This window comes from Osmia lignaria, chromosome 4, assembly GCF_051020975.1.
Source record: "Osmia lignaria lignaria isolate PbOS001 chromosome 4, iyOsmLign1, whole genome shotgun sequence".
In the NCBI taxonomy this organism is placed as follows: domain Eukaryota; kingdom Metazoa; phylum Arthropoda; class Insecta; order Hymenoptera; family Megachilidae; genus Osmia; species Osmia lignaria.
This window is the reverse complement of record NC_135035.1, coordinates 5045926-5072851: the sequence shown is the minus strand read 5'-3', so window position 1 is coordinate 5072851 and position 26926 is coordinate 5045926. Positions and strand designations below refer to the sequence as shown.

Below are 26926 nucleotides of genomic sequence, written 5' to 3'. Positions count from 1 at the left end.
CGTCTCCCATAATCTAGGGTTCAAGGTCAAGGTGTGCTTAAGCACTTTAAAGGGCCAAGAACCCAACGCAACTCGCGACGTAAGAAAATTGGTGTCGGAAGAGGGATATAGAGTGCCATAACTTGACCTTGCCTTATTCCTGCCGTTGGCTTCAACAAATATGCCGTTAGTCATCCACTCGCCGCGTTCACGTAATCCTTCGCCAATCCCTAGTACCGCATTTCAAGTAACATCGACTTCAAAAGGTACCAATTTACACGAAATGTCCGCTTACGAAGTGTGGCGCGTGTCCCGATATAATGAAGATCGTGTATATCGTATGTTAGAAGCAGTCCCGCGTTTTGACCCCAGAATTATTTCGTTTGAAAATTTCTTATCTGCTGTAATGGAAGCAAAAGATCGAATTCCTGAAGGATACGAGGAAAAATTTCTCTCCGGTCTAAAATATAAGTTAGCGGAACCGATCAGACTCTATATAGAGGATAGTAATTGTTACACGCTGAATGATTTCTTAAAACGCTTACGTAAACGTTACGCGCCGTACAAGCCTTATCAGGAGATACGTAACGATTTAGAGGACATTCAAGTGTACCCCGGTGAGTCTGTTTTGAACTACATTCATCGTTTTACGTGTTTACGTCACCAGGCCCTTACAAGCGCCCGTGACGAATACGGTGAAAGCTGGGATTCTTCGGATTTGGATCTTATAGCACGTACATCTTTCATTATAGGACTACCTCCACGTATATCATCCGCGGTTATAGCATCAAGGTCGATGACACTCAACGAAGCATTTGATGAGGCGCTTTATGCTGAAAAACGCGAGCGCAAGAGAATGGGTAGCTTTTCTACCGAGGCGTACGCGTATCTTTTACCACCGCGATCATATGATTATCCAGCTCTATATGATTATGAAAGAACCTGGACAGAATGGCGCGAGCCACCAAGACGAGTAGAATATGAATATCCCAGAACCTCGTGTCATACAAATGTACGTTATTATGATCTCGAGGCCCGAACTCTTGCATACAACCCTGGTAGAAGGAACGCGCGAAGATGTTACTGCGATAACCGGAGACCCGAACGGGAAAACTGTCATTTCCAATACTACCAACAACGCGAACCTCCTCCTTTAAGGCGTGAACAAAACCGGACCCGAAATCGAAATATTCCACCACGAAGAAATCCATTGTTAGGAGGAGAAAATTTAAACTCCAATCGCGCTCGTTCGCCGGCCGGGAGGGGAACGAGGGATATATCGAAACAAACCCGGATCCCCTATCTCGGACAGGCGTCCTCCGCCCCGCATCCGAGTCCGGGCAAAAGAGCTGGTCGACGGCGAGGACGAATTCATAATCGACACTGGATCCATGTTAAATCCGATGAAATTATGTGCAATCCGCTAGGATGCACCGATTGTAAACAAGGAACACATAAATATTATCAGTAGTGTCGAGCGATGTTGGCTTGGCGACGGCACCACGCAGTCTTCTTTCCGGCCTCGCTTGTGCCCCTAAATATCCCTCACACCCGTACCCCACAACGGCTTTTGGGGAGTTGTAATGGTCGCGGCGTGACAAAAGACGCGAGCCGATGCTTCCACGGCGCGACAAAAGACGCGAGCCGATGCTTCCATGGCGCAACAAAAGACGCGAGCCGATGCTTCCATGGCGCAACAAAAGACGCGAGCCGATGTCTCCGCGGCGCGACGAAGTCGCGATCCGATTGTTTGAGAGGGCGGCATCACTCTTGAACTCGACCTTCGTCGTCCCTTACAATATAGGGAAAGATTACAACGATCGGTGCCACCTGCATGAAAATTAATGGAAGCTGGGGCCTGTTTTATGTCGTTGATACGCCCAATTTACCTGAGGCAGTATTAATATAGGCAGTTCCTATCTTCTGCAAGAAGAAAGCTCTATCTCGGTTTATCATCGCTCAATAGTAACAAGTAGGAAACCAATTAACCCGATAAACTTTTCAAACGCAATAGAAATGGAAGATAGAAATAGAAATATGTAATCGTGACCAAGAAACGTTGCAAGCATTCTTGGCCGATCATCCAGAGCTGGAAAACAAAAGGTATAACGAAACGGGCGATGAGAGGTAATCTGAACATGAAGCGGACAATTCATTATCACCACTCAGTGAGGCACAGCTAGAATTCGAAAAAAACAATATATACTGATCGCATTGAGTAACCTCCTCCTTTTTCGAAGTCGGTTAAAAATGACGATCTAGGGGACTATCAAACCGCCAATCACGCATCGGAAATGCGCTTGAGCATTATTATGGAAATTTAAAAACTGGATCATTTAAATTCACAATCCCGAACACCCATTAGGAACTTATTGTTAGTTGCGGAATACGCTGATAGATTTTTCGTACCTGGTGATCCTTTAGAAAAGACCAACGCGATAATACACAACATTCCACTAACAGATGCTACTCCTGTATCCACACGGCAGTACTCGTTCATCTTATTGTTAGATCAAGAAAAGAAAATTGAAAACCAAGTGTGAAATTTAGAAGGTTTAGACATTATAATTCCATCAAATTCGCCGTATAACTCACCAGTTTGGATTGTACCCAGAAAATCGGACTCGCAGGGAAATAAACGTTGACGTATGGTAGTGGATTTCAGGAAGTTAAATGAGAAAAAACAATAGATGATCGTTCTCCATTACCACTAATATCGGATATTATAGATCGCGTCGGAGGTGCAAAATATTTTGCCATCTTTGACCTGGCAAACGGTTTCTATCAAATACCAATGGCACCAGAGGATCAAGAAAAAACAGCCTTTTCTATGCTGGATCGCCATTTCGAATACGCACTAATGCCATTTCGGCTCAAAAATGCCCCTGTTACGTTTCAAAAATGAATGCGCCAAGTACTAAAAGGGTTAATCGGGAAAATTTTGTACATTTATATAGATGATATAGTTTTCACGAAAACACTCGAGGAAATGGTACAACGTCTTAGGAAACTGTTTGACCGATTGCGAGAATGTAACTTGAAACTACAAACGGATAAAGCCAAATTTTTAAAGAATGAAGTTGTAGATTTGGCTCACATTATATCTTCAGAAGGTGTAAAACTTAATCCTGAGAAGATTAGAGCTGTGTCAGAATTTCCAACCCCCCATCAACAGAAAATCTATCAGACAATTTTTGGGGTTAGTCAATTATTACCGACGTTCCATACCAGATTTAGCAAAGCGAGCCAAACCTCTAACAGAAGTAAGGAGCACAAAAAAAACATTTATTTGGACGGATGAACAACAAGAAGCTTTTGAGGATCTTAGACAGGCACTGTGCAAACCAAATTACGACGAATCATTTATTGATGCATCTACAGATCCATCCGACATTGCGGTCGGTGTTGTTTTGAGTGAAGGCAAAACAGGTCAAGACCCGCCCGTCGCTTATGCATCTCAAGTATTCACAAGTACTCTCAAGTACTCACAAGTTCTGAAAAAAATTATTCTACGACAGGAAAAGAATGTCTGGCCATTATATTCGCAGTAAAACATTTTAGAATTTTCATTTACGATTGGAAATTTACATTGATAACTTGATCCAATGGTTATTTTCAATCAAAGATCCCGTATTTCGATTAGCCCGCTGAGGAGTGCTTCTCGCTGACTACGACTACAAAATAGTCTATAAACCTCGACAAGTAAATGCGAACGCAGACTCATTATTGTAGGAAAGGGGAGAAAAAGGCATTTCGTTTCGGGATCATCTGTCAGACTTGTAGCAGTCTCAGAAAACAAACGGTGTTTCGTCTTGGGATCGTCTGTTAGACTCGTCCTGTGGGGGCTGACAACAGACGACCCCTGCCCCAGACACCTATCATACCGCGGTTCGAAACTTGTACTTATATATTGGAGCCGCATGCCGGGCGAGCGCTTGTGAGAGCACGGTTCCTCCCGCCGCCACCTAACGCTCCCGGCCCGAACTCAAGGGCGTCCGGGGAGACGAAACTCCCTCCACTAAACACGATTGCGACAGACTTGTCAGTGGGGCCGACAACAGACGATCCCTATCCCAGATACCTACGATACCGCAATTCGGAACTTCTATATATTCGAACTGCGTGCTGGGCGACCGCTTGCGAGAATACTGCCACCAATCTCTCGCCGCCACCTAGCGGTCCCCGGCCCGAACTGAAGACGTCCGGGGAGACGAAACCATCTCTCCCCCTCCACTAACGCCTACATTATTGCGAAATCCTGTACCCCGTGCTTTCCCACTGGTTCCAAGGGAATCAGAGGACCAAAACCGTCCAAAACCAACTGGACAGATGGTTAAAGCATAGCGCGAGCGGCGACCACGACCAAATTACGAGGAACCGCCGTCCCTTATAATCGAGAATGATAGCACTAAAGAACCTACTATGACCAATCCGTACGTAAGGGAAACCACCTTGAAAACAAGAGAAATAACTGAAGCACCAAATGCCAACTCAACAGGAAAGGAGCCACATCGTGCTAGCAGAATACCTAAAACACTATTTAGACAAACAGGAGGACTGGGATATACTACTACCTTTCAGGACGTATTCATATGACACGTCAGTGCATGAGGCCACGAAATTTATACCTTATAAAGTCTTTGGACAGTTAACTCGAGATCGTTTTACGCCTATGTCTCGTGAAAAATTAGCTACCTCTCCCTTCTACGTGTAAAATTTAGTTCCACGTTTAAAGGAAATTCGACGGATGACAGGCGATAATTTAGTCGCCAGTAGGTACATCACGTTCGAAATTGAATTACAATAAACAATGTAATGAAGTTAGGTTTATCCCTAATGAATATGTTTACGTGCTAAAAGAACCCCGCGTAGGAAAAATCGACTTCCATTACGAAGGACCGTTCAAAATTTGCGAAATTACAGATCATCATAATACAACTTTAGTCACCGAGAACGGAGAGAAATTTGCAAAATGTCTTGATAAACTAAAACACGCGCACATCAAAGAAGAAACGGAATTCGCTGATAGTGATCCAGACCAGCGTTTCTCAACCTATTTTGGCCCGCGGTCCGATCAAATTTCTCTGCGGACCGGTGGCGGTCCGCCTGATTGGCGGTTGGGAATAGCTGCATTACAGGAAACGGTACATTACATTACTGCACTGCATCTTCAGTGCAGTGATAATCATAAATTACGTAAACTTAAAATTAATTAAAAATATTTTAATTTCGTAATTTTATAAATTAAAAATTTTTTTTTTTTTGAATAAGAAAATTTTTTAACGCGGACAGGTAAAGTTCTCTGCGGACCGATGGTTGAGAATAGCTGATCTAGACCCTCCTTGAAAAACAAAAAATATCAACCTCAAATTTTAGCTTGGAGAGTTTCCATTGTTCATGGGACATATGCAACTTAGGGTAAACATACATTTTGTGGGTATGCTTTTAGCAATTCTCAGCCTTGAATGTACATACTCGTTTCAGAACCTCACTTTTTGATTTGAACATGGACATTCGGTACCTACTTTTACTTGGGACCATTGGACGGATCGTTACGGCCTTCCAAATAGAGTGCGATTACACGCTGACTCCATTCAACCATAACCCCGGAATATACCTAGAGAAAATTCGGCCGATTCGCACCTTTCACACCAATTGGAAATTAGTGACAGCCTTAGAAGTGATCGAAATACTATAAAACCGTCCAAACATACAGTGTGATTCTCTCGCTACGCAAGACAAAGGCCGTGCCGCACAATCGAACCCTGCTGTTTTTGCGGGTAAAGAGACCCAGGGGCCATATCGCCGGACCCAAAACTGCTCTGTGTGTGTTTATGGCTGAGACGAAGACAAGAAACGGAACAGCAGGGGTTTCATTGTACGACATGGCGTTTGTCTTGCGTAGCGAGAGAATCACCCGGTAATACCGCAATGAAATGATATGCGAAGTGTATGCTATTCACACAATTGGACGACATGCCCAGCAGTAACCCTAGAAAAAGAATTAGATAGGAAACAATTTGACGCGCATCGATATGAAGGATTATTCTTCATATCGATATGAAGGTTTCCCAGAATAGTTATAAATAGAAAAATCAAACAGAGAAATTTGCAGAATTTCATGGGGAATGTGCTGTACAAATATAAATATTATAGATCTTACATAACTTCTATTTCTTTTTTTTTTCACTTTGTTGCGGTGCAACCCCCAACCAGCTCTTTATCGTTAGTCTATAAGTTAGTTTCATTCAGTAGGAAGAAACAATGCAATCTTAAAGGAATCACAATCTTAAGAAAAAATTTTACCACAAAATATGAACATTTTATATATTAATATGTTTATTTTATTATTTAGTATGAAATTTAAACATATAGTAATAATATAAGACAGTTTCATCTTGCTATAAATCAAGTATTTTATATTTTTTCCAATTTGTCATTTCACTATTTATTATTATTTATTATAATCAAAACACAAATACTTCAAATATCCTTTGATATACTAATACTATCATTATTATAACTTACCTACTCGTTTTACTTTTTTAAAACTAAAGTAAATTTCCCTTTCAGAAGCACGAGTAGAAACTTTATATATTAACTTTATAGCCAAAAGTTAAGACGTTTGTTAAACAAAATAATGCTACTTATCAAGAATATTTGTTATGGGAGAGCGTTTTACTCGTCGAAATACTTCATGTACAATTATTGTTAAAAATGTCAATACTGTGTACGGGTTAAAACCTTGGTATCTCATATTCATACCTTCTGTAATCTACCATACTTTGTTGAAATATTACGTACTGAATCAAATTTCAATTTGACTTATTACATTATAATAAATGTATCTAACATACAAATTAAAATACAAAGTAAAAATTAACAGTTTTCTTAAAAAAGGTTTATCTTTTAAATACGTATTTATTTATGATAGGTACAAAATTTAAATATTCTAAATTCAGTATTTAATTTAAATATTTAAATAAATTATATGAAACACTGATTAAGGATTATTTATTTTAGATAAGCTTTAACTACTGCCTTGCCGTTATTGTATACATTATCTAGGTATTGAATACTTTAACTAGAAATAATGTTCTAAATTCAGTATTTAATTTAAATATTTAAATAAATTATATGAAACACTGAATAGGGATTGTTTATTTTAGATAAGCTTTAACTAATGCCTTGCCGTTATTGTATACATTATCTAGGTATTGAATACTTTAACTAGAAATAATGTGCATTTTATTATTCAATTGATAGTTTGTCTAAAACTGCACGTAGAAGTATACATTAACTGGATTTTATACTTTAACTGTAACACATTCATAAATACTACAGATTTTATCTTTAAGGCACGTTCGATAACAAACTACATATATGGATAGCTGCGTTATTTCATGAAACAAAGCTAAGCCATTAATCAGTATACGAAAATTATGGCTCTTGTTTCAATTTACGATGAAGCATTTCAACGAGCACTTTACTTAATCACACAGGCCTCTTTAACACGAGTTTTACGGTATAATTGGCAGTTTATCCTATCTGAAATGTATTTTACATCTATAGTGTATGTGCTGATTGTAATAATACGTAATTAACTACTTATCTCACAATTTTCGTATCAATTGGATACTGTAGATTTTAGAGTCTAGAATTACAGGAGAGTCTCGTTATATTACCACAGACGAGACTGTAGAAGCGGAAAAAGGTCTAGTCAGGAAATTCGGTTTATATTTATATAAGCATTACCACGTAATGTTTGTGGACTAAAGAACAACTCTAAGCAGTTTCATACCTCGGTAAATCCGAGATAAAAATGTATTGTTTCCATATTTTAATAATACCTTGTAAAGGTCAAATCGTGGCAATATAACGAGAGTCTACTGTACATCATGGAATAGAACAAATTCTTTTCTCATGAAAACCATAAGAAATGCCATAAAACATAATTTTATTTCGTTTTTGATTGAAGAAATAAAACAGTTTGATAGAAAATAATGCATTGTCAGTAAAGGTTGGTTCAGATTAGCTATTTACTACTAAATGATTAAGTACATAGAAAAGTGTCTAGACTAATACAGCCAAGCTTTGAAAATCGAGGAAAATAAACAGATGTACTCGACTAAAGAAATGGGTTCAGATAAATTCATATAAGTAGTTATTAGTGAGTGGTGGGGGGAAACCTACTTTACGTTCATACATTTTCCTGGCGGGGTTATTTCGCAAGGTTTTTAGTAAGTTACTGAATTACTTGCCACTCGACATGTTTGAACCAGGCTTAATTCTTAACATTAATGATTGCTTGACATTGCGTCGATGGGTACATCGTAATATCAGCTACATAATTTATCATATTAATAAAATAAAAAATGAGAAGATAGCATATACAGGGTGTCCCAGTTTTAACCAATCAAACTGCACCAGTACGTTCTATGAGTAAAAATAGGAAAAAAATGTTATATAAACATAGGTCTGAAAACGCTTTATAAAAAAGTTATAGCCTAAGCTTAATTAGCCTATAAATCATCATAACAGTACAGATATTTACACAATTCGATCTCTGCATTATCACGTTCAACTATTCCCAATAGTAAACATAAATAAAAGTAATCATAATAGATTTCATTAATGCCTTCGACTTACTGTTACATTTCGATGTACCAACAATTCTCGCTATTAAGCTTAAGCTATTACTTTTTTATAAAGCGTTTTCAGACCTATGTTTATATAACATTTTTTTCCTACTTTTACTCATAGAACATACTGGTGCAGTTTGATTGGTTAAAACTGGGATACCCTGTATATTTCTACTTCAAAGTGTTACTCTGTTAATAATTCACTAATTAAAAAATAATTCAGCAATTAAAAAATTATCGCTTTGTCTAGAGATATCAAATTATGTTATGATGGATCACTGTTTTTGGATGGATTTTGACATGTAACTATAGTCACCTTTAGGATTAAAGAAACCCTCTACAATCGCAAGTTGAGTTACCCTATGTATACATAGTTACCTTTGGTAATTATAAGGTTATCAGAACTTTAACAGTCCCTTAACTTATACCAGGGACGTTCAGCAAGTGCTGTAGGGAGGTATATAAACTTTCATTCGAAAAAAACGCGGACCTGATGAGTCATGCTTCACCTCAGCTCACACAGTAAGTACTTTCGGCCGTGGAGTATTATTGGCTGAAGCGGACACATCTACAGTTCATCCACGAGGTTTTTAATTAATATCTCGGAAACTAATAGGAAGCCGAAAATACCACTTTATATTTGGGGTCCCCTCTTCCCTGCCCCCTGCCCCTCAAAATTTCATCTTGATCGGCGACCGGTCATATTCGGAACTTCATCCTTTAATAATTCTACGAGACAGTTATTAAAATAATTGAAGTCCAAGATCTCTCTATAAGAATATTTGCAAGGCTAGGTAAGCTTAGGTTAGGAACGCTCAGCAAGTAGTAAGCCGGGCACGGGCGCCCGCCGATGCCCGTATTTGCACCCGAGCTCGAAGTACGCCCTCGTCTCGGACAAATCGTTGGGAGTGGTGGGGTACTTCCCATTCCCAAAGTTTCCCGAGGTCATGCAGCTGAATGCCTTTCACTTCTCAATCTGATTTACAACTCTTGTGTCCACATCAAAGCATCGCGTATAGGAACGGACGGGACTTCCGCATAAGTGTAAACTTTACGGTGACACGTGATAACGTATGTCCTTCGTAACACGTGCCCGTAGGCCTATCGTAGCAATGTTGTCCCCCCACCGCCGATCGATAATCGCAGTAGTATAGAGATCCGTACGGCGACCTGCCTGAGCGTGCCTGATTTATACATACAGTGGGTCACAAAACTATTCGCCCAACATTTAAAACAGAACACCTCATTTAAAATTGGACCAAATATCGTGAGGTTTCTTAAGAAACTGTAAAAATTAATTTACTGATATATGTGCTTTTGTTGTTTTAAAAAATTACAATTTGTTGGAACTGTGAGAAAAAATAGTGAAGAGTAATTTTTCAACTTCTTTATGTCAGCCTGTAATGAAAATTTAAAATATGACATTTGTAAATTTAAGTATGTTATGTGTATATTGAAAATTTCATCAAGATCGGTCATCCTTAGAAGTTACAAGTAATTAAAATTTCCGAGAATCGCAACTTTTCGTCTAAGAACATAATTAGTCACATATTACTATTATAATAATAATGTAAGATAGCAAATAGAAAACTTAACATTTGAAATTTGAAAATTAACTATTCCTATTTCTAATAATTAGAACTTCAATACATTTCACAGCAAATACTCATTTTTACAATGACAGTCAACTTGTTAAATTACACTTTTACGATACTAATAAATCATTGTTTTATGTTTGTAGGTGAAATTGCCATTCGTGTGTTTCGAGCATGTACCGAACTGGGGATTCGTTCGGTGGCTATCTATTCCGAACAGGACAAGATGCAAATGCACAGGCAAAAAGCAGACGAGGGTTACATGATTGGCAGAGGGCTTCCACCTGTTCAAGCTTATCTGAATATTCCGGAAATCATCAAAGTTGCAAAAGAAAACGACGTAGACGCTATTCATCCGGGTTATGGCTTCCTATCTGAACGATCCGATTTCGCGGAAGCAGTAATTAATGCTGGAATGAGATTCATCGGTCCTAGCCCGAAAGTTGTTCAGCAAATGGGAGATAAGGTATAATTTCCAATTAATAACTATAGTATATTAAAGTAAAATATTTTTGCTATATTAGAATAAAATTCTAAGTACATTTCCGTATTTTAGTCGCCCCTTCTCCTTTTTAAAAAATGAAAAATTTAATTTATACCAATATACAAAATAGCAATAAAAAACAAGGGTAAAACATTGTGCTTTTTACCACCCATTAACACAAATATTTGTACTGTTTTCCGCTCATGAGAAGTTTTGTGGGATGGCATAGAGATACGAGGAGGCACTGCGCACACATCGACCGGTCCTGTAGTTTTATACGAGCCTAATTAGTAAAGGTGTTTTTGTCTTGTCAGCGGAAAACTGTACGATAAAATTAAAATGTTGCACGCATGGAAAAAGCACGCGAATTTTGAATATTAATGATTTATAAATTCATTTAGTATTCCATACCCCTAAGTTAGTAAAGTCTACTTTCACAAGAGTTATCATACCATACTTGACGTCCCTGGTTCAATATTTGGTATTTTGTGATTTATATTAAATGATTTATATATATATCTATATCTATAGAGGAAATTTATACAACAAAAATGTTATATAAAGCCAAAATATTTTAACAAATAATGTAAACATTTTACCACTAACATTGGAGCATAATTTTATGAGCAGAATGATATGGAAATTTTGATTTTTTGTGAGTTCTGTTAGAGTTGACGATTAAAAAAGGAGATTTCTAAGAATTTAAAATTTTATATCTTTCAAATCAGGTATAAAATACCATTCAGATAAGCTCTTTTTTATTGCTTTCTCAAGTCTAGCGCACGACAAAATAAAACATGTTTCAGCACCGTTATTTATATGTATAAATTTCAATTTAATATATTCTCCAAAGGTCATACTTTGAAATTATATATTAAAAAAATCAAGTTTTTTAACTCGTTCGTATGTAGTTTTTTAACACATTGATTGTCATGTTGAAAATGTTCAAAATTTCATTAATAGTATTCTTATCTTGAACAAATTTTATTTATTATTTTTACGGTATTTCGTTATTTCTATGATCCATCATTTTAAATATTTATTATAAATTTTTCTAATTTGGCAAATAAAAGAACTCGTAATAATATGGATGATAGATTTCTATGGAAAGTCAAACATTACTCAAATATGGGTTACATGACAGTTAACGTGTTAAGAATGACAAAGAAAAATTGGACGCCCAGTATAATATGGCATTCTGGATACCGTATAATTATTGATACACTTTCTTTATATCTCTAAAAATAACAAAGATAATTAAAGTGATCAAAGTCATTGGACCGCTTTGTTTAATAAGTAAATAAATGTTCTTGATTTAGTAATTTCACAAAAAGTCTGTTTAAATATAAATTTAAATTATCAATTTTTATATTGAAATATATAAAAGGGAAGCTCTCACCTACTGACTGACTGACTCATTATTAATTCTCCCATTTCCGGAATAGATAGAAGGTTGAAATTTGATATGATTGATCATTATAAAATACTTAGAAAAACTATGTATAAATAATTTTGGGTAATAATACTTAAGGGGGTAACAAGGAATTTCAACTGCTCGAAATGAGATTTTTAATCCTCGGATGGCTGATCATGCAGAGTTTCAATTTTAATTTAATTTCGCGTTTGATATTATTTTCATTTTCGAAATTTTATACTGTTCCTTTAAAAATTATTCTTCCAATATGTGATACTCCTTCATTTAAAAATTATACTATTTAGAAATTATATTGTACATATTTTGTAACTATAGGTCTTGATTGACTCAGACTTCGCTGTTCAAGGGTTAATTGTCCTACTTACAGAATAGTTAGAAGGTTGACATTTGGTATAGCTATTCATTATGAATTATTTAAAAGTCCGAATGTATGTCATTTTGAATAATCATCTTTAAACATGTAAAAAGGAGGTTAAACCCCTTAAACTAAATAATACTATAAAATTTATATTTATGATAGGTTGATAGTACAATTAAAAGTATATTACAAACTGTATGATTTTAATGTCTTTTGATATTTCATAAAACTTTTGCATAAATTATATTTTTAATTTTGCTATCATTGCCGCAAATATTCTAAATCAGAAATACTCGAGCAATACTGGGTGATTGTACTAGTACTGAAATAAAATTAATTGTTTAGGTAGCCGCGAGAGTAGCTGCAATAGAAGCTGGAGTGCCAATTGTTCCGGGGACAGATGGACCAGTGACCACGTCCGACGAGGCGATGGAATTTTGTATAAAACACGGACTTCCGGTTATTTTCAAAGCTGCATACGGAGGAGGAGGAAGAGGTAACTTTAACTTTAATCCTTGGATATTAGTACACTAAGACAGTGATAATTTATATTTAATTTTAGACTTTTTAATTCTTACTTTGCAAGTTTGAAACTACATATTTCTTTAGATATTATTTTTATTTTTTAATATATGGAAATTTTCCTTAAACAATTTGAGTGCCTAATTTTATTAGAAGAATTATTATTTATCTTTTAGAGGAATAACATTAAAATATTATGTTTTATAATATTTTTATGAAAGTTTAGATTGTTCAATGATGGAAGAATTATATTATATGTAAAAAAAACTAAAATTTAGATAAATATTGTAATTTTTTCATTTTTAAACCGCAAGTAATTGCTTTTTGTAGTAAAAACAAAGAAAAATTATTGAAACACCAAAGATAATTTCAAACTGAGGCTATTAAAATAAAAACTTAAATTTCGATTTTTTAATAAACCACTCCTCAGATGAAGAAAAGTTAAGCGTTGCCAATCGATTATGCGATATTGCGTATTTATTGTATTTATATAAAATTTCTACAATTTAATATTCCTGTTATAATATTTAACGTTAACAGCCAATAATCACAAAATCGAATAGATCGAATAGAATAAGCAAACGAGTTTAGGTAAATATGCATAAAAAGTCACATATCTCCAATCCAAACGCCACCCATATATATTGCAGGGGGTAATGCCCTGAGTAGCTCCCGGCAAGAATCAAGTGGCAATTGCTATTGGTTTAAGAAAGATAATAAATAAAAATTTGACAACAAAGTTTGCATACGTCGTAATAATGTATGATTTTTTGACAAATATGTCTCTTTATGACCTTCATGAGTGATCGGGAGAGGGGCAGAGTGTTAGTAATAACTATCTTACAATTAGTTAGCAATTACTATCTTTAACGAAACTCAGAAATTCGTGTAGCTGCATATTGAAGACCCGATTGTTGACAAAATATCCATGTAGCTATGTTTTAAATAATGTAAATAAAAATTTTGTCACTTAGAGGTCATAAACAAACTACGACTATTCCTAATGTGAATCTACATTATCTAAGCAAAAGCATTAAAATTGATAAACTTTGAGTTATTATATCTCCTAAACCAGGCCTGTCCAAGTAAGGGAATTCACTCCTGGAACACATGTTTTGGGTCCGCTTCCAACGCTGCTCCTTCAAGTAAGATGGGACCGAGGAGACAATACCGCCGCTAGGAAAGACGGAGAGACGGTAGTCGGAACCGTCCCATCTTACTTGAAGGAGTAGCGTTGGAAGGGGACCCAAAACATGTGTTCCAGGAGTGAATTCCCCTACTTGGACAGGCCTGTCCTAAACCAATAGATATTGACCGCCACCTAATTCTTGCGAGGTATGTATTGTACGCGTCTACTAAGTTGAGACTCGAGGTGTGAAACGCTCCGCCTAATCCTCACCACGAACCCTCGTCTAGTAGTAGTAGTAGTAGTTTCTACTAGTAGTTGTAACCTAGAGAGCGAATAGCGAGAATGCGTGTGGGTCAACTGTATAAGTGTGCGTGTCTAAGTCTGGCCCATCTAGCTCCGACCAATCAGACCCAATTCCTTAGGAGTCTCAACTTAGCAGACGCGTACAGTACTTACTTACATATCACTTGGAACAGTGGTGTATGAACTACACAAATTATTTTATGGCGGGGGTAATGAAAGGCCCGCACGAAGGTCCTGTACTATACAGGGTGTTTTTTTCGCAACCGGACACAAAGGAACTGGCGACAATGAACCCCTTGACCGCATCATGTAGAGGTCCGTAAACACACAGAGTCGTCTCGGCCTGGGTAGGTCTCCGGTGGCACGTGACAATGCGGACCTCTTCATGGTTGCGTCAAGGGGTTCATTGTCACCAATGTTCCTTTGTGTCCGGCTGCGAGAAAATCACCCTGTATACCTGGTAGTATACAGAGCTCTGGACAGAACTCTGCAGAGCCGCAAAATAATTTAATATTAATATTTTTTGAATGACTAAGGCCTTCCAAGCTGCCAGGAATATATTTTTTTTCAATATATGAAATAGATAGTTATGTTTCACTGACTAAAGCCATTCAGGCCTTTTTTTATTAGTACTTTTTTCGCTGACTAACCTAACCTAACCTTTTTCTGTCTAATCGAAACTAAAAGAAAGCTCCCGCTGCTGATTGAACGGGTTAAAGGTTGTACTGTGTAATCCGCGCAGGAGGAGCCTAGCTGGCTCCACAGCTCGCATGCGCTACTTTCCAACCCAGGTATACAGTACAGGACCCTCGTGCCTTTTATGGTCCCGCTATAAAGAAATTTGTGCAGTTCGAGGCCCACCACTTGGAACACTCCTCTCTATAACATATTCAAGTGGCGCTCAAATGGGAGATGTGTGACCTTTTCTGCATATTTACCCGAATTTCTACTTAATAAATATATAATAAATAAAAATGTATTTATTTATTTTCGCAGGAATGAGAGTTGTAAGGCAAATGGAAGAAGTGCGAGAATCATTCGAGCGTGCATCATCGGAAGCGAAAGCTGCTTTCGGAAACGGAGCAATGTTCATTGAGAAATTCATTGAAAGGCCAAGGCATATTGAAGTTCAATTGCTGGGAGACAATGCTGGCAATGTCGTTCATCTTTACGAACGAGATTGTTCTGTGCAACGTCGTCATCAAAAGGTCAGTACCCGAGAACTAAGTATTCTTAGATTATGGTCGTTCATACATAAAATCGTTTGTTTTCCTTCTTCTTTCAATCAATGTGATTTTAAAGATATAGGTTCAATTTGTACATTTCGATTACACTGACTGAGTGGCATTGGTATTTATACCCTTTTAATTACTAATTGGATGTGCACAATGCTTTTCTAACTATTATTTCAATTAATTTAATTTTTATCAATAAAAGTCAATTTAATGTAAAATCAAAATTTTATCTCGGTTTTTGTATCTTTAATTAAATTTACACTATTGATCAAAATCAATACTTCATCAGTAGCACGACTAGGAGAGGTCAGAAGGGTCGGTTAACCTGTTAACAAAATTAAAAACTTTTTCTTTTGATAAATAATGGAATAATATCGAAAATTTAAAAAAAACATCGTCCGGACTAAACAAAAATAAAAAAATTAGACTTATATCATCATACATTTTTTTATCTCCATCTTAGTTAGACAACTATGGTTGTATGTACACTGGGCGGGGGTGTATATTGTAAAAACCGGGAAAATTAGCAAATTTTAGTGAATTTTCTTTCATAATTATATAAATTATATTTCGGTTTTCAACTATTTACAAGAAATGATCCCGAACCCGGAAATTAAAAAAGTATGAAACTTTGCGAATATGTTGGAGATGTCCTTCTGATTAAAACGCAGTTTTTGTTTGCGGGGTGAAAATCAACCTTAATATTCTTTTTCTCCGAGACCGTTAGAGATATCAAAAAACTTCATAAGCAAAAGTTGTTTGCCTTATCGTTAATGTATAGTATTTTTTTATGTTAAAACGAGACATTGTTTTTAAACATTTTTGTTCATAACGTTTTGTAATTGAACAATTTCTTGTTTCAGTTTCGAGAGATACTGTATATTAAGACGAACAACTTTTGCTTATGAAGTTTTTCGATATCTCTAACGGTTTCAGAGAAAAAAAACTTTAAGAGCGATTTTCATCCTTTTAGACTGAAAATGGGCAGCAAACGAAAATTGCATTTTAATCAGAGAAGACATCCCCCTTATAATCATAAAATTTCATAATTTTTTGAATTTCCGGGTTCGGGATCATTTCTTGTTAATATATACATACAGTGTGTCCGCGCTAAAGTGTGACAGACGTTTTATTTCGTAACTATTGATGATAGGAAAAATTGTTTATATGGAAATTGCACGGTACAAGGGGGCCCATTTTTGGCGTGAACGAAAATTTATTTACATTATTAGTTTAAAAGATATGATGGTCAAGTTTCGTTTTTTAAATGGAACTATATATTTTTTTTCACATCATGTGATATGTAGTGCTTTTCAAGACGAATTCATTAAGCTTTAATGTATACACCCGATTTTAATTAGTTTTCAAGATATAACGTTTACAAATTTCCCGATTTTCAGTAGATACGTTTCGGTTAGACGATGAGTGGCAAGTCGTAAAAGTGGCTCTATTGTAGCGGTCAGTGCCTCAGTGGGGATCTACGCTAGGAACGGCAGAGCCAAAGAATAAGAAACCGCAACAATAGGGCCGCTTTTACGACTTGCCACTCAAACCGAAACGTATCTACTGAAAATCGGGAAATTTGTAAACGTTATATCTTGGAAACCATTTAAAAAACGAAACTTGACCATCATATATTTTAAACTAATAATGTAAATAAATTTTCGTTCGCGCCAAACCATGGGCCCCCTCGTATCGTGCAATTTCCATATAAACAATTTTCCCTATCATCAATAGTTACGAAATAAAACGTCTGTCATACTTTAGCGCGGACACACTGTATATAAGGGGTCTCAAAACAGTTGCACAATTTCAAAATTGCAGATTGTCAATACTAACACAAATCAAGAAATTGTTTACCATTTTGCAATCCACAGCTTGGTTTCCGAGGTTAAACAATTAAAAATTGCTTACATATGAATTATGTATAAGTTGCTGAGTCGTTATCAGATATGCACAACCGACGACACATTGTCTGAGGTCAGTGGGGCGCATGGTGGAATATACACGCATACACAGCAAATATCTAATTTTCAATCGTTTATATATATCTCAAAAACAAAGCTGCTAATTATTATTTTTGCATTTATTTTAGCGTGAACAATGTGTTCACAGTATAATGTACAATCTTTAAAACTACCTGTGAAGGTCGTAAACAGTAAAAAGGTTCATGAAGTGAATACTTTAATAAATATAATAATTAAATCTTTGCATTTTATTGATGCTATTATGGAGATTCAAGCTTTACTAATGTAATAAATAATATGTAGCAAATTAACTAATGAAAATAACATGAAACAGAAGACTTTTATTAGGTAATTAATGACAGCACCATTCATTTTATAAAGGAAAACTAATAAATCTCACTTTTGCATCGCCATGTTTTATTGGTAATACATTTTTATATTGCAATTTTTATAATTCTACTATAATATTTACCAATTTATGATTTTCTGGTTTCCTAATGGATTCTACTCTGCGGTACATACAGTGTTAATTTCATAATCGCTTAGTTTAGAATGGCTTTCATTTTAATAATATTTAATTTGGAGATTAACGAAATGTTGTCCAATCAATATTTTGATGTATTTATTTATTAATTATCATGAAGAATTCTTTAAATTAACAGTACATTATATTGCATTATTGTATTTTTATTTTCACTACAAACTCTATAGCTTATACAAGGTGAGTCACATAAAGCGTTACAAACTATTATTTCGGAAAATCTAACAGCTATCAATTTTATGTATTTTCTAAATTAATTGATACAAAGTGCCTAATTGTTTGATATATAAAAAATGTTTCTAAGATGGCTACGATGGGGTCAGAATAAACAAACGTCGTCTTTTTTAAATGTGATGCTATACTAATTTTTGCTATTTAAATTAAAAAAATGTATTTATTTTAAGACATTTAATATCTTATTGGAAAATTATTCTATTGGAAGCTATTTTACATTCACGTAACAATTTTCATGACGATCTTATAAGTTTACGCGTTATTGACAACAGATGGCGGAATATGATTGCAAAGATTGACATTTGATTGCAAAATTCAGTATTACAAGTATTATTTTTTCTTAATTATTTGTGAAGTATTTTTCAATTAAAATGCAATCAACTTGAATGAGAATATATGTATAAAAAAATTTTCATTGTTGGTGTAAGAAAAAAAATATTAAAATATTTTCGATTTTTTGTGGGTTAACACTGTATTACAAAATAACGTCTAAATATAAATAAATGAATGAAATATGTAGATGCTATAACTGTTTGAATTCTTACGAGGAAATCACTCATGTTTCCATCCATCACTTATCATCCAATATAATTAATCAGAATAATTGATTAATATTGTAAATCTCAATAATCTACAGTTTAAGATAAATGAATAAACGTGCATATATGTTTATTGCTTCGTTCCAAGGTTTCATTAGATATTTGAATGACGTCCATGTTCTTGCGTTATTAGCAATTCATGTATTACAGAAAAAATGAGGCCAACGTGCAGACAAAAGTGCAGATTGTGTTAGCGTTACTAAAAAAGGAAGTAATTAAAACATTCTCGAGTAAGACATATGTATTGAAGTATTGCGGATATAGTATTCCCCTTCTAAAACCATACAAATAGTGTTTACAAAATTTTCAAAAAATAATACATGGTACACTCATGATTAAATTAAGCTTCCCTAGGGAAAATGGTGATGTCCCGGGTGCCTTGCGGAATGCATCCTTGCGGAAAATGACAACGCAGGAGTGTTCGGTTACGGATGGGCAACTTTTCGAGACTTGGTAGCTGGGATTATTCTGAACAACTTTTTCCTTTACCAAAATGCTCGTTAAACCTTAATTTTTGAATTATTAATGAAAAACACCGACCAATCAAAGTGCGCGTACCACGCGAGCTCAGCGGTGAGAGTGTTGGCTACGAACTGAATTAAACTCAATGATGCACAGTGTGGGATTTCTGGCGCATGCGCATGTATTAATCCATTAACTGCCAAATTTTTTTTTTTTTTTTTCAAATTTTTGGCCGGATAAGTTATGTACATATGCATATTTTTGGCACCGAGTACATACGTAAAATTCCAAAATCCTCAAATGGGGATCGTGGCAGCTAATGGGTTAAGAAAACATTAGGAGCGTCTCTATGACGAACCTATGTATATCCTTTAAATATGAAGGTACCTCAGAAATTTTAAAGCGGGGAGAAAGCTTTAATATAATGAAAAAGAAAAGGATACAGTTACGTGTTTCACCGTCCCTAAAATAGGACAATGTATATGTATATATATTCTGTAAGGTCTCGACGAGTCCTGTCAAATGAGCCTAGTCTCAGGTTGCGCAAATAGAAAAAATTAACCTAGATTAACCTAATTAAATCGAGAGAGGAAATTGTGATTGAGCTTTGTATGGTTAAGGTCTTCGGAAAAAAATTATTTCGTTTTTTTGCTCCTCGAGGATTCGAACTCCCGGTCTTACTGTCGAAGAGCGAGTGCCTTAAGCTATACGCCACTCAACCGCTATTATAAATAGGAACAAAAATTCAACCGGTTATAACTTTTTCATTATTCGTTTGCGCAACCTGGGACTAGGCTCATTCGATAGGATTCGTCAAGATCTTATCAGGGGGCATCCTAATTTTGGTTCTACGGGTGGTAAAACATGGAACTGGCAGCCAAAAAAAATATTATGTATATAGGTTTTATAGGTACTTAAACTAATTGTAAACGGTAAAACTAGGTAAACTATGGATGAAACGGGTTCGTCGCGAGTTCGTCGCGGATTCGTCGCAGGGCACGTCTATATCCCATACGTCGTCGTCGTCAACTGATTGTCGATTTTTTATGATCGGTCGCGTCGCGGACCCCCTGCGATCCCCCTGCCATCAGCAGTAGAATCCAGAATATTCTAGAATACATCTTTTATTTCCTACATGTAAATGATATTAATAAATTGTGTTGCTATTTTGTACGTCTCTGCAGCCAATTTATTATACGAATACTAACATTTGTTGCAAAGGTAAGGGAAACTGAAGAAAATACGTGGGCAGCTTTCAGACGTGTAATGTATACAGCTACTTGTAATGTCATTTCCGTATATGCAGATAGCCTCTCAGTGAGAAAAAAATCCCACGATTGCGAAATAGTGGTTTGACCTAAGTGTAAGTCGCGTTTAATAACAAAAGTACTGTCCATCGATGTCAAGAAGTCTCGCGGGACGGCAGAGGGGCAAGAGGAGATACTACGCACACATCGACTGACCCCCTAGTTTTACACGAGCCCACAGCCGCATCTAGTAACTAGCCGTGCTGAAATAAAAATGGCAACACCGCGGAAGTCTGGTGTGAATATATCAACACCTACCCTACTCTATCTGCCTCCCGGACTCCCAGACTCCCAACCAATCAACGTCGTCAGACTCCCGATTACTCTCTGGACTTCACATAACCTCTTTGGTTTCGTTCCAATAATTTCGCTTGTTTCAAGGTTTTTATTAACTTATATACACGTTTATGAATTCTTAAATGTTTCAATTTGATCCAAAGATGGTTTCATTTTGCTTCATACCTAAATTTTCTTGAAACCACTGTAAATATTTCAAATATCATGCTTCACAATACCAAACTACTTCGAGAGTACACAAAGTTTATATCACATTTAAAACAATTTTATACTACCACATCACTTCTATTTGCCATAGTTGCAACGTTTATATATTGTTTATACATAATTAACACAAAATAGTGTATATTACTACAGCTTTTAATTAAAAAAGACGTTAATTACAATTCCCAGCACAGGACTCTGTTTTTGAAAATAGGACTCCCGATTGTCACGTGAGCGGTGTTGCCACGTTGTTCAGCATAGCTAGTACTAGAGTCGGCTGTGACGAGCCTGATTAGTAGATGTGACCGCGTCGATCAATCATACGTCACGGCCGACGTCACGTGTGAGCTGAGGTGGGGTGCGGCCAATCAGACTGCGTTATTCTCATGGGACTTCTCTTGTGATCGGTGGTCAGTACTTACGTTATCGACGTAGTAAATTCTCAATCAATTTTCGCGCGGCTTCTCGTAGCCGACACTATCACGACTGAGCCCGCGCGCTATGCACGCTCTGATTGGTCGCTGTTTTTCATCAATAATTTAAAAGCTAAGCCTTAACGAGCATTTTGCCAAAGGAAAAAGTTGTTCAGAATCACTTAAATTACCACCTCTTGAAAGGATGCCCACTAGGGATGGCGTATAGAATCACTAACAGTGATTTATCACAGTGATCGCAAAATTACGATCATAGCCGTGATTTAATTTTATTCACGACCGTGATTGCGATTTTTTTTATTTTAAGTAATTGCTCACTGTGATCCTAATTCTTGATCTTGATTGAATTCAATATACAGTGACTCACGAAATTGATCAAATACTTTCCATCGTTATACTTTTTATTTAATCAAAATGTAGTGACTAATTATAGATCTTTGGAAATGCATTTGATCAATAATTTAAATTGTTATTCCGTGACCTTGTTCAAACGTTAACTGTTCTAAAAAAGCTGTATTTCAAGAAAACTAGGAATATTGTTATTCAACACCCTTGTAAAACGGTTGCAAATGTTCTCTTTGGTGTAAGGAAAATGTGGTGCATATTATAGGGTCGGAAAATAAGGAAATAGGGATTATCTGGAATTCAGTGGTTAGTAAAAGAAGAGTAACAAGGTCGAGGTTCGAGGATGACTGGTAAAGGTGAATCATTGGTTAATGAAGTACTTTGGGATTGTTTATTGCTGAGGATTAATTTATGATGTTTGCGAGAGAATGAGGAAGCCAGATTATTCACATAAAGACTATACATTACGATGGCATACAACAAATTATATACTAAATTTTATAATATTTCATAATTAAAAGTTATATTATTTTCTTTCTAAATTACTTTTAATATTGATATCGTCGGAATTAAGATTCCGAAAATTTCTGGTTTCGCTATATCGCCATTTTCCTTATGAAAATCTGATTTGATCGTAAGTGTACTTTATATTGTAGCAAGAAATAACATATTCTGATGATTTTGTTGATTTCAGGTTGTCGAGATTGCTCCTGCACCACGATTGGATCCCAAGATTAGAAACGAAATGACTGAGCGTGCTGTGCGATTGGCCAAACACGTTGGTTATTCAAACGCTGGTACTGTTGAATTTCTGGCTGACGAACGTGGAAACTTCTACTTCATTGAGGTCAATGCTAGGCTTCAAGTAGAACACACAGTAACCGAAGAAATCACTGGGTAAATAAATGAAGTTTGTTTGGAAACTAATCTTCACTTTTCAATATAATTTTTTGCGCGAATAAGAATTTTGTTTATTTATTTTTTAAGTATACTACTATCCAAAACTATTTGCTCATCTATAACTTCTTGTTAAAATTTGGAGAAAAAAATAGTTGGTATTTATAATAGAACTAGGTACGACCCGCTCGTCCCTTGCGGCCTCGCGAGCCCCACGTTCCCCGGAAAATTCGCCTTTTTGAAATATAGCCCGTCAAAGTCTAAAAAATCTATTGTTAGACGCGCGCAGACTGCATAATACCAAAGTGACTTTTTTCAACGATATTACGTAAAATGTGCGACCCATAGACTTTCTATAGGGAATAGAAACCCTTGTAACTTTTGACTCCGACCACTTTAGACTTTAAATTTTAAACGCATAAACGGTTTTGAGCTAGTCTCACAATCAGTGAGACCTTTCTAACGACGTATACAGGGTGTCTCAATCCAAGTCTGACAGAGCTGTTATTCCGTGATTAGTAATGATACAAAAAATTGTTGAGATGGAAATTGCATGGTAAAATGGGGCCTATGTTTTGGCCAAAGTGAAATTTTTTTTGCATTATTAGTTTAAGAGATATGATGGTCAAGTTTTATTTTTTAAATGGAGCTACATATTTTCTTTCAGATCATGTGATAGTGCTTTTCAAGTCGAATTTATTGAGCTTTAATGCATATGCCAGATTTTAATTAGTTTTCAAGATATAACGTTTACAAATTTACCGATTTTCAGTAGATACGTCTCGGTTTGACTAGCAAGTCGTAACAGCAGCCTTATTACATATTGCGGTAATTGCCACAGCTGGGGTCTACGCTAGGAACGGCAGACCCAAAGAATAAGCACTATTGGCACTTATCGCAACAATAGGGCCGTTTTTACTACTTGATACTTGAATCGAGATGCATCTACTGAAAATCGGAAAATTTGTAAACATTATATCTTGAAAACTGATTAAAATCGGGTGTATACATTAAAGCTTAATGAATTCGTCTTGAAAAGCACTACATATCACATGATGTGAAAAAAAATATATAGTTCCATTTAAAAAACGAAACTTGACCATCATATCTTTTAAACTAATAATGTAAATAAATTTTTGTTCACGCCAAAACATAGGCCCCATTGTACCATGCAATTTCCATGTAAACAATTTTTCGTGTCATCAATAGTTACGAAATAAAACGGCTGTCACATTTCAACGCGGACACCCTGTATATAAACAAAAATAAATTCAAAAGAAGGAATAAATTTTTGTTTGTTTAAGGTTTCATTTCCAGAAAAATTATATTTGAAAATTCTATCTTCAAACAAAATTTTATTTTTCTGTAATATTGATCATTTTAATAAACCATTATTTTATATGCTTTCTTTGACATAATGCAATTTTTTTTAAGTTATTTACACAATAAATGATTTAAGAATAATTTAAAAAAGTTACATCAGATGCCACACTTTACATAATTAATGTTAAAGTTAAAAACTCTTGAAAATCAACTATCAATTATGGTTTCAGAATTGATTTGGTGCAATCTCAAATTCGTATTGCCGAGGGTATGACGTTACCTGAGCTGGGTATGACTCAGTCGAAGATTATCCCTCAAGGTTCAGCCATACAATGTCGTGTAACCACGGAAGATCCTGCAAAGAACTTCCAACCAGATACCGGAAGAATCGAGGTGTTCCGTTCGGGAGAAGGTATGGGCATCCGATTGGATGGTGCATCGGCGTTCGCTGGTGCGATCATTTCACCTTACTACGATTCGCTTCTTGTTAAGGTAAACCTCGACGTGAACGTTGATGTTCTATTAAATTACTTAAATAAAACAAAAACAGGTTAGATGTTTTAATTGTAAGAATCTAATTGTAAGCTTACTTTCATGTACAGGGTGAATCAGTAAAAACTACCATCTGAAATAATGTGTTATCTACATAGTTTATCAAATATGTTTAGAGTGCAATTTATTGTATCAGAAAGATACATTTAGATTTTCTGATACAATAAATTTCTCTTCAAACGATTTTTAGTAAAGTCTGTAGATAAGGAGTTATTTTAAGTGGCACCTTTTACTAACTCATCCTGTACGTCCTTTAAATAACTAATAAAAGTACAGAATAACTGATTGGTCAACATAGAACAACTGATAAATGGAAACGAAATTTATTAAACCATAATAAACGATACACATAATAATAATAATGTGAGGTATCATTAGGCACTAATAAGGAAATAAGTTATAAAGTAAATTCGGTAAAATTTTGAATTAGAATTGTATATATTATTATATAATACTGCAATTTATATTGGAGATATACTAGAAAAATGTTTGAAAGTTAGTGAAATATTATGTAAGTACTTTGAAAGAAACCAGGATGTCTAATTTGCAAATTTCATACATAATTGAGAATGTGAAAATTATTGAATTAAAAATAATAATCTTTTAAATCAAGCAAGAGCTGAATCAGAAATACACAAAGAATAGCAATCATAGTACATAGTACAAACTGAGGTATCATTCATTAATTGCAGACAATATTATTTATTTTATTTGGTTTTAATTTTCCAATCATTTTGTTACAGTATTTAAAACCAGTTGGTCAAATTATAAAAGCCATTTTAATATGAACATACTAATTACAGCATGGTTATATTACAACATGAAAATAATATAAGAACCAGTTAAAAAGAAAGTTTTGTTTTCAGGTGATAGCTCATGCAAGTGATTTGCAAGCATCCTGTGCGAAAATGAACCGTGCTCTACGTGAGTTTCGTGTTCGTGGTGTGAAAACGAACATCCCTTTCCTATTGAACGTGCTGGAGAATCAGAAGTTTCTTAGCGGCAACGTGGACACCTACTTTATCGACGAAAATCCGCAACTCTTCCAGTTCCAACCAAGCCAGAACCGTGCTCAGAAATTGTTGAATTATCTCGGTTCCATTCTGGTGAATGGTCCCAGTACTCCACTGGCAACATCACTGAAACCTGCTGATATAAAACCACACATTCCCCAGATTGCGCTAGGTATGGTACTTAAGATTCCATAAGGTGTAATCAACATCATATCACATCTATCCGAGACACTACAATCGCACTTTGGACACATTTCTACTTTCTGATCTTGTGGTGGAAATAATTGGGTACGATTGAAAAGATAGAAACACAAGGGGGACTGCTCTTAACGCGAGGATCGACTAATTAATCCTTTGACTACCAGTTACATATAAATAAAAAGTGTAATATCTATAGTCGAGCTACAACAGTCATTTTTTAAAACAATTTTTGTAATATTCATATAATGAGTTGCTTATTTTAGTGGCCACTATTGTTCATAAATGATTATAGTAGTCAAAGGGTTAAGGGAATAGACAATTCTTTTTCTGACTCACTTTTATTGTATATAGAGGGTGTCTACTAAAAACTAATGGGATATATCTTGAATTTACTACATTCGTGAAATATTGAAAGCTTGACAACTTTTTGTTTGGGACTGTTGGTAAACGTTTAATGACTACTGCTACCGTTTCATAAAAAATTAAGCTGTAGTTTAGGTAGGTGATCAGGTAATTTTATTTTCATTTTTTTTTATTGCTAATTTAACAACTAATATATTTAAAGAAAAGGATATTTCTAACAAGGGAGTATCATTTACAAATATTTACTTATTTATTTTTTTAATAAATAGAAAATAGTTCATAAACTATAAGTACCAAGAAGTTGATATGGAATAACATTTTAAAAAGTTATGGGAGAGAAAGCCAGTTCTAGGTCATATTATTACAGGGATTGTGGCTCATTTCCTTTTTATTTTTAATAGAACTTCATATTCTTTTTTAAATAAATTGATTTTTTGAAGCATTTTATATAAAAAAGTATTAAAATAAATTTTTTTTAAATTGATAGTTCCTAAGAGGTTTGAAA

The 26926-nt window shown here is 35.3% G+C and overlaps 1 protein-coding gene across 2 annotated transcripts in view; it reads left to right on the top strand.

Annotated features, from left to right (window-relative positions):
* The window catches only part of PCB (Pyruvate carboxylase), a 111352-nt gene that overhangs the window by 71233 nt on the left and 13193 nt on the right, over positions 1-26926 (top strand). For both annotated transcript variants that reach the window (XM_034322777.2, XM_034322776.2), the window contains exons 3-8: positions 10363-10682; positions 12839-12989; positions 15444-15655; positions 22767-22969; positions 24523-24784; positions 25711-26029. In XM_034322777.2, the coding sequence (XP_034178668.1) occupies positions 10363-10682; positions 12839-12989; positions 15444-15655; positions 22767-22969; positions 24523-24784; positions 25711-26029 (1467 nt within the window). The remainder of the gene's footprint in view (positions 1-10362; positions 10683-12838; positions 12990-15443; positions 15656-22766; positions 22970-24522; positions 24785-25710; positions 26030-26926) is intronic.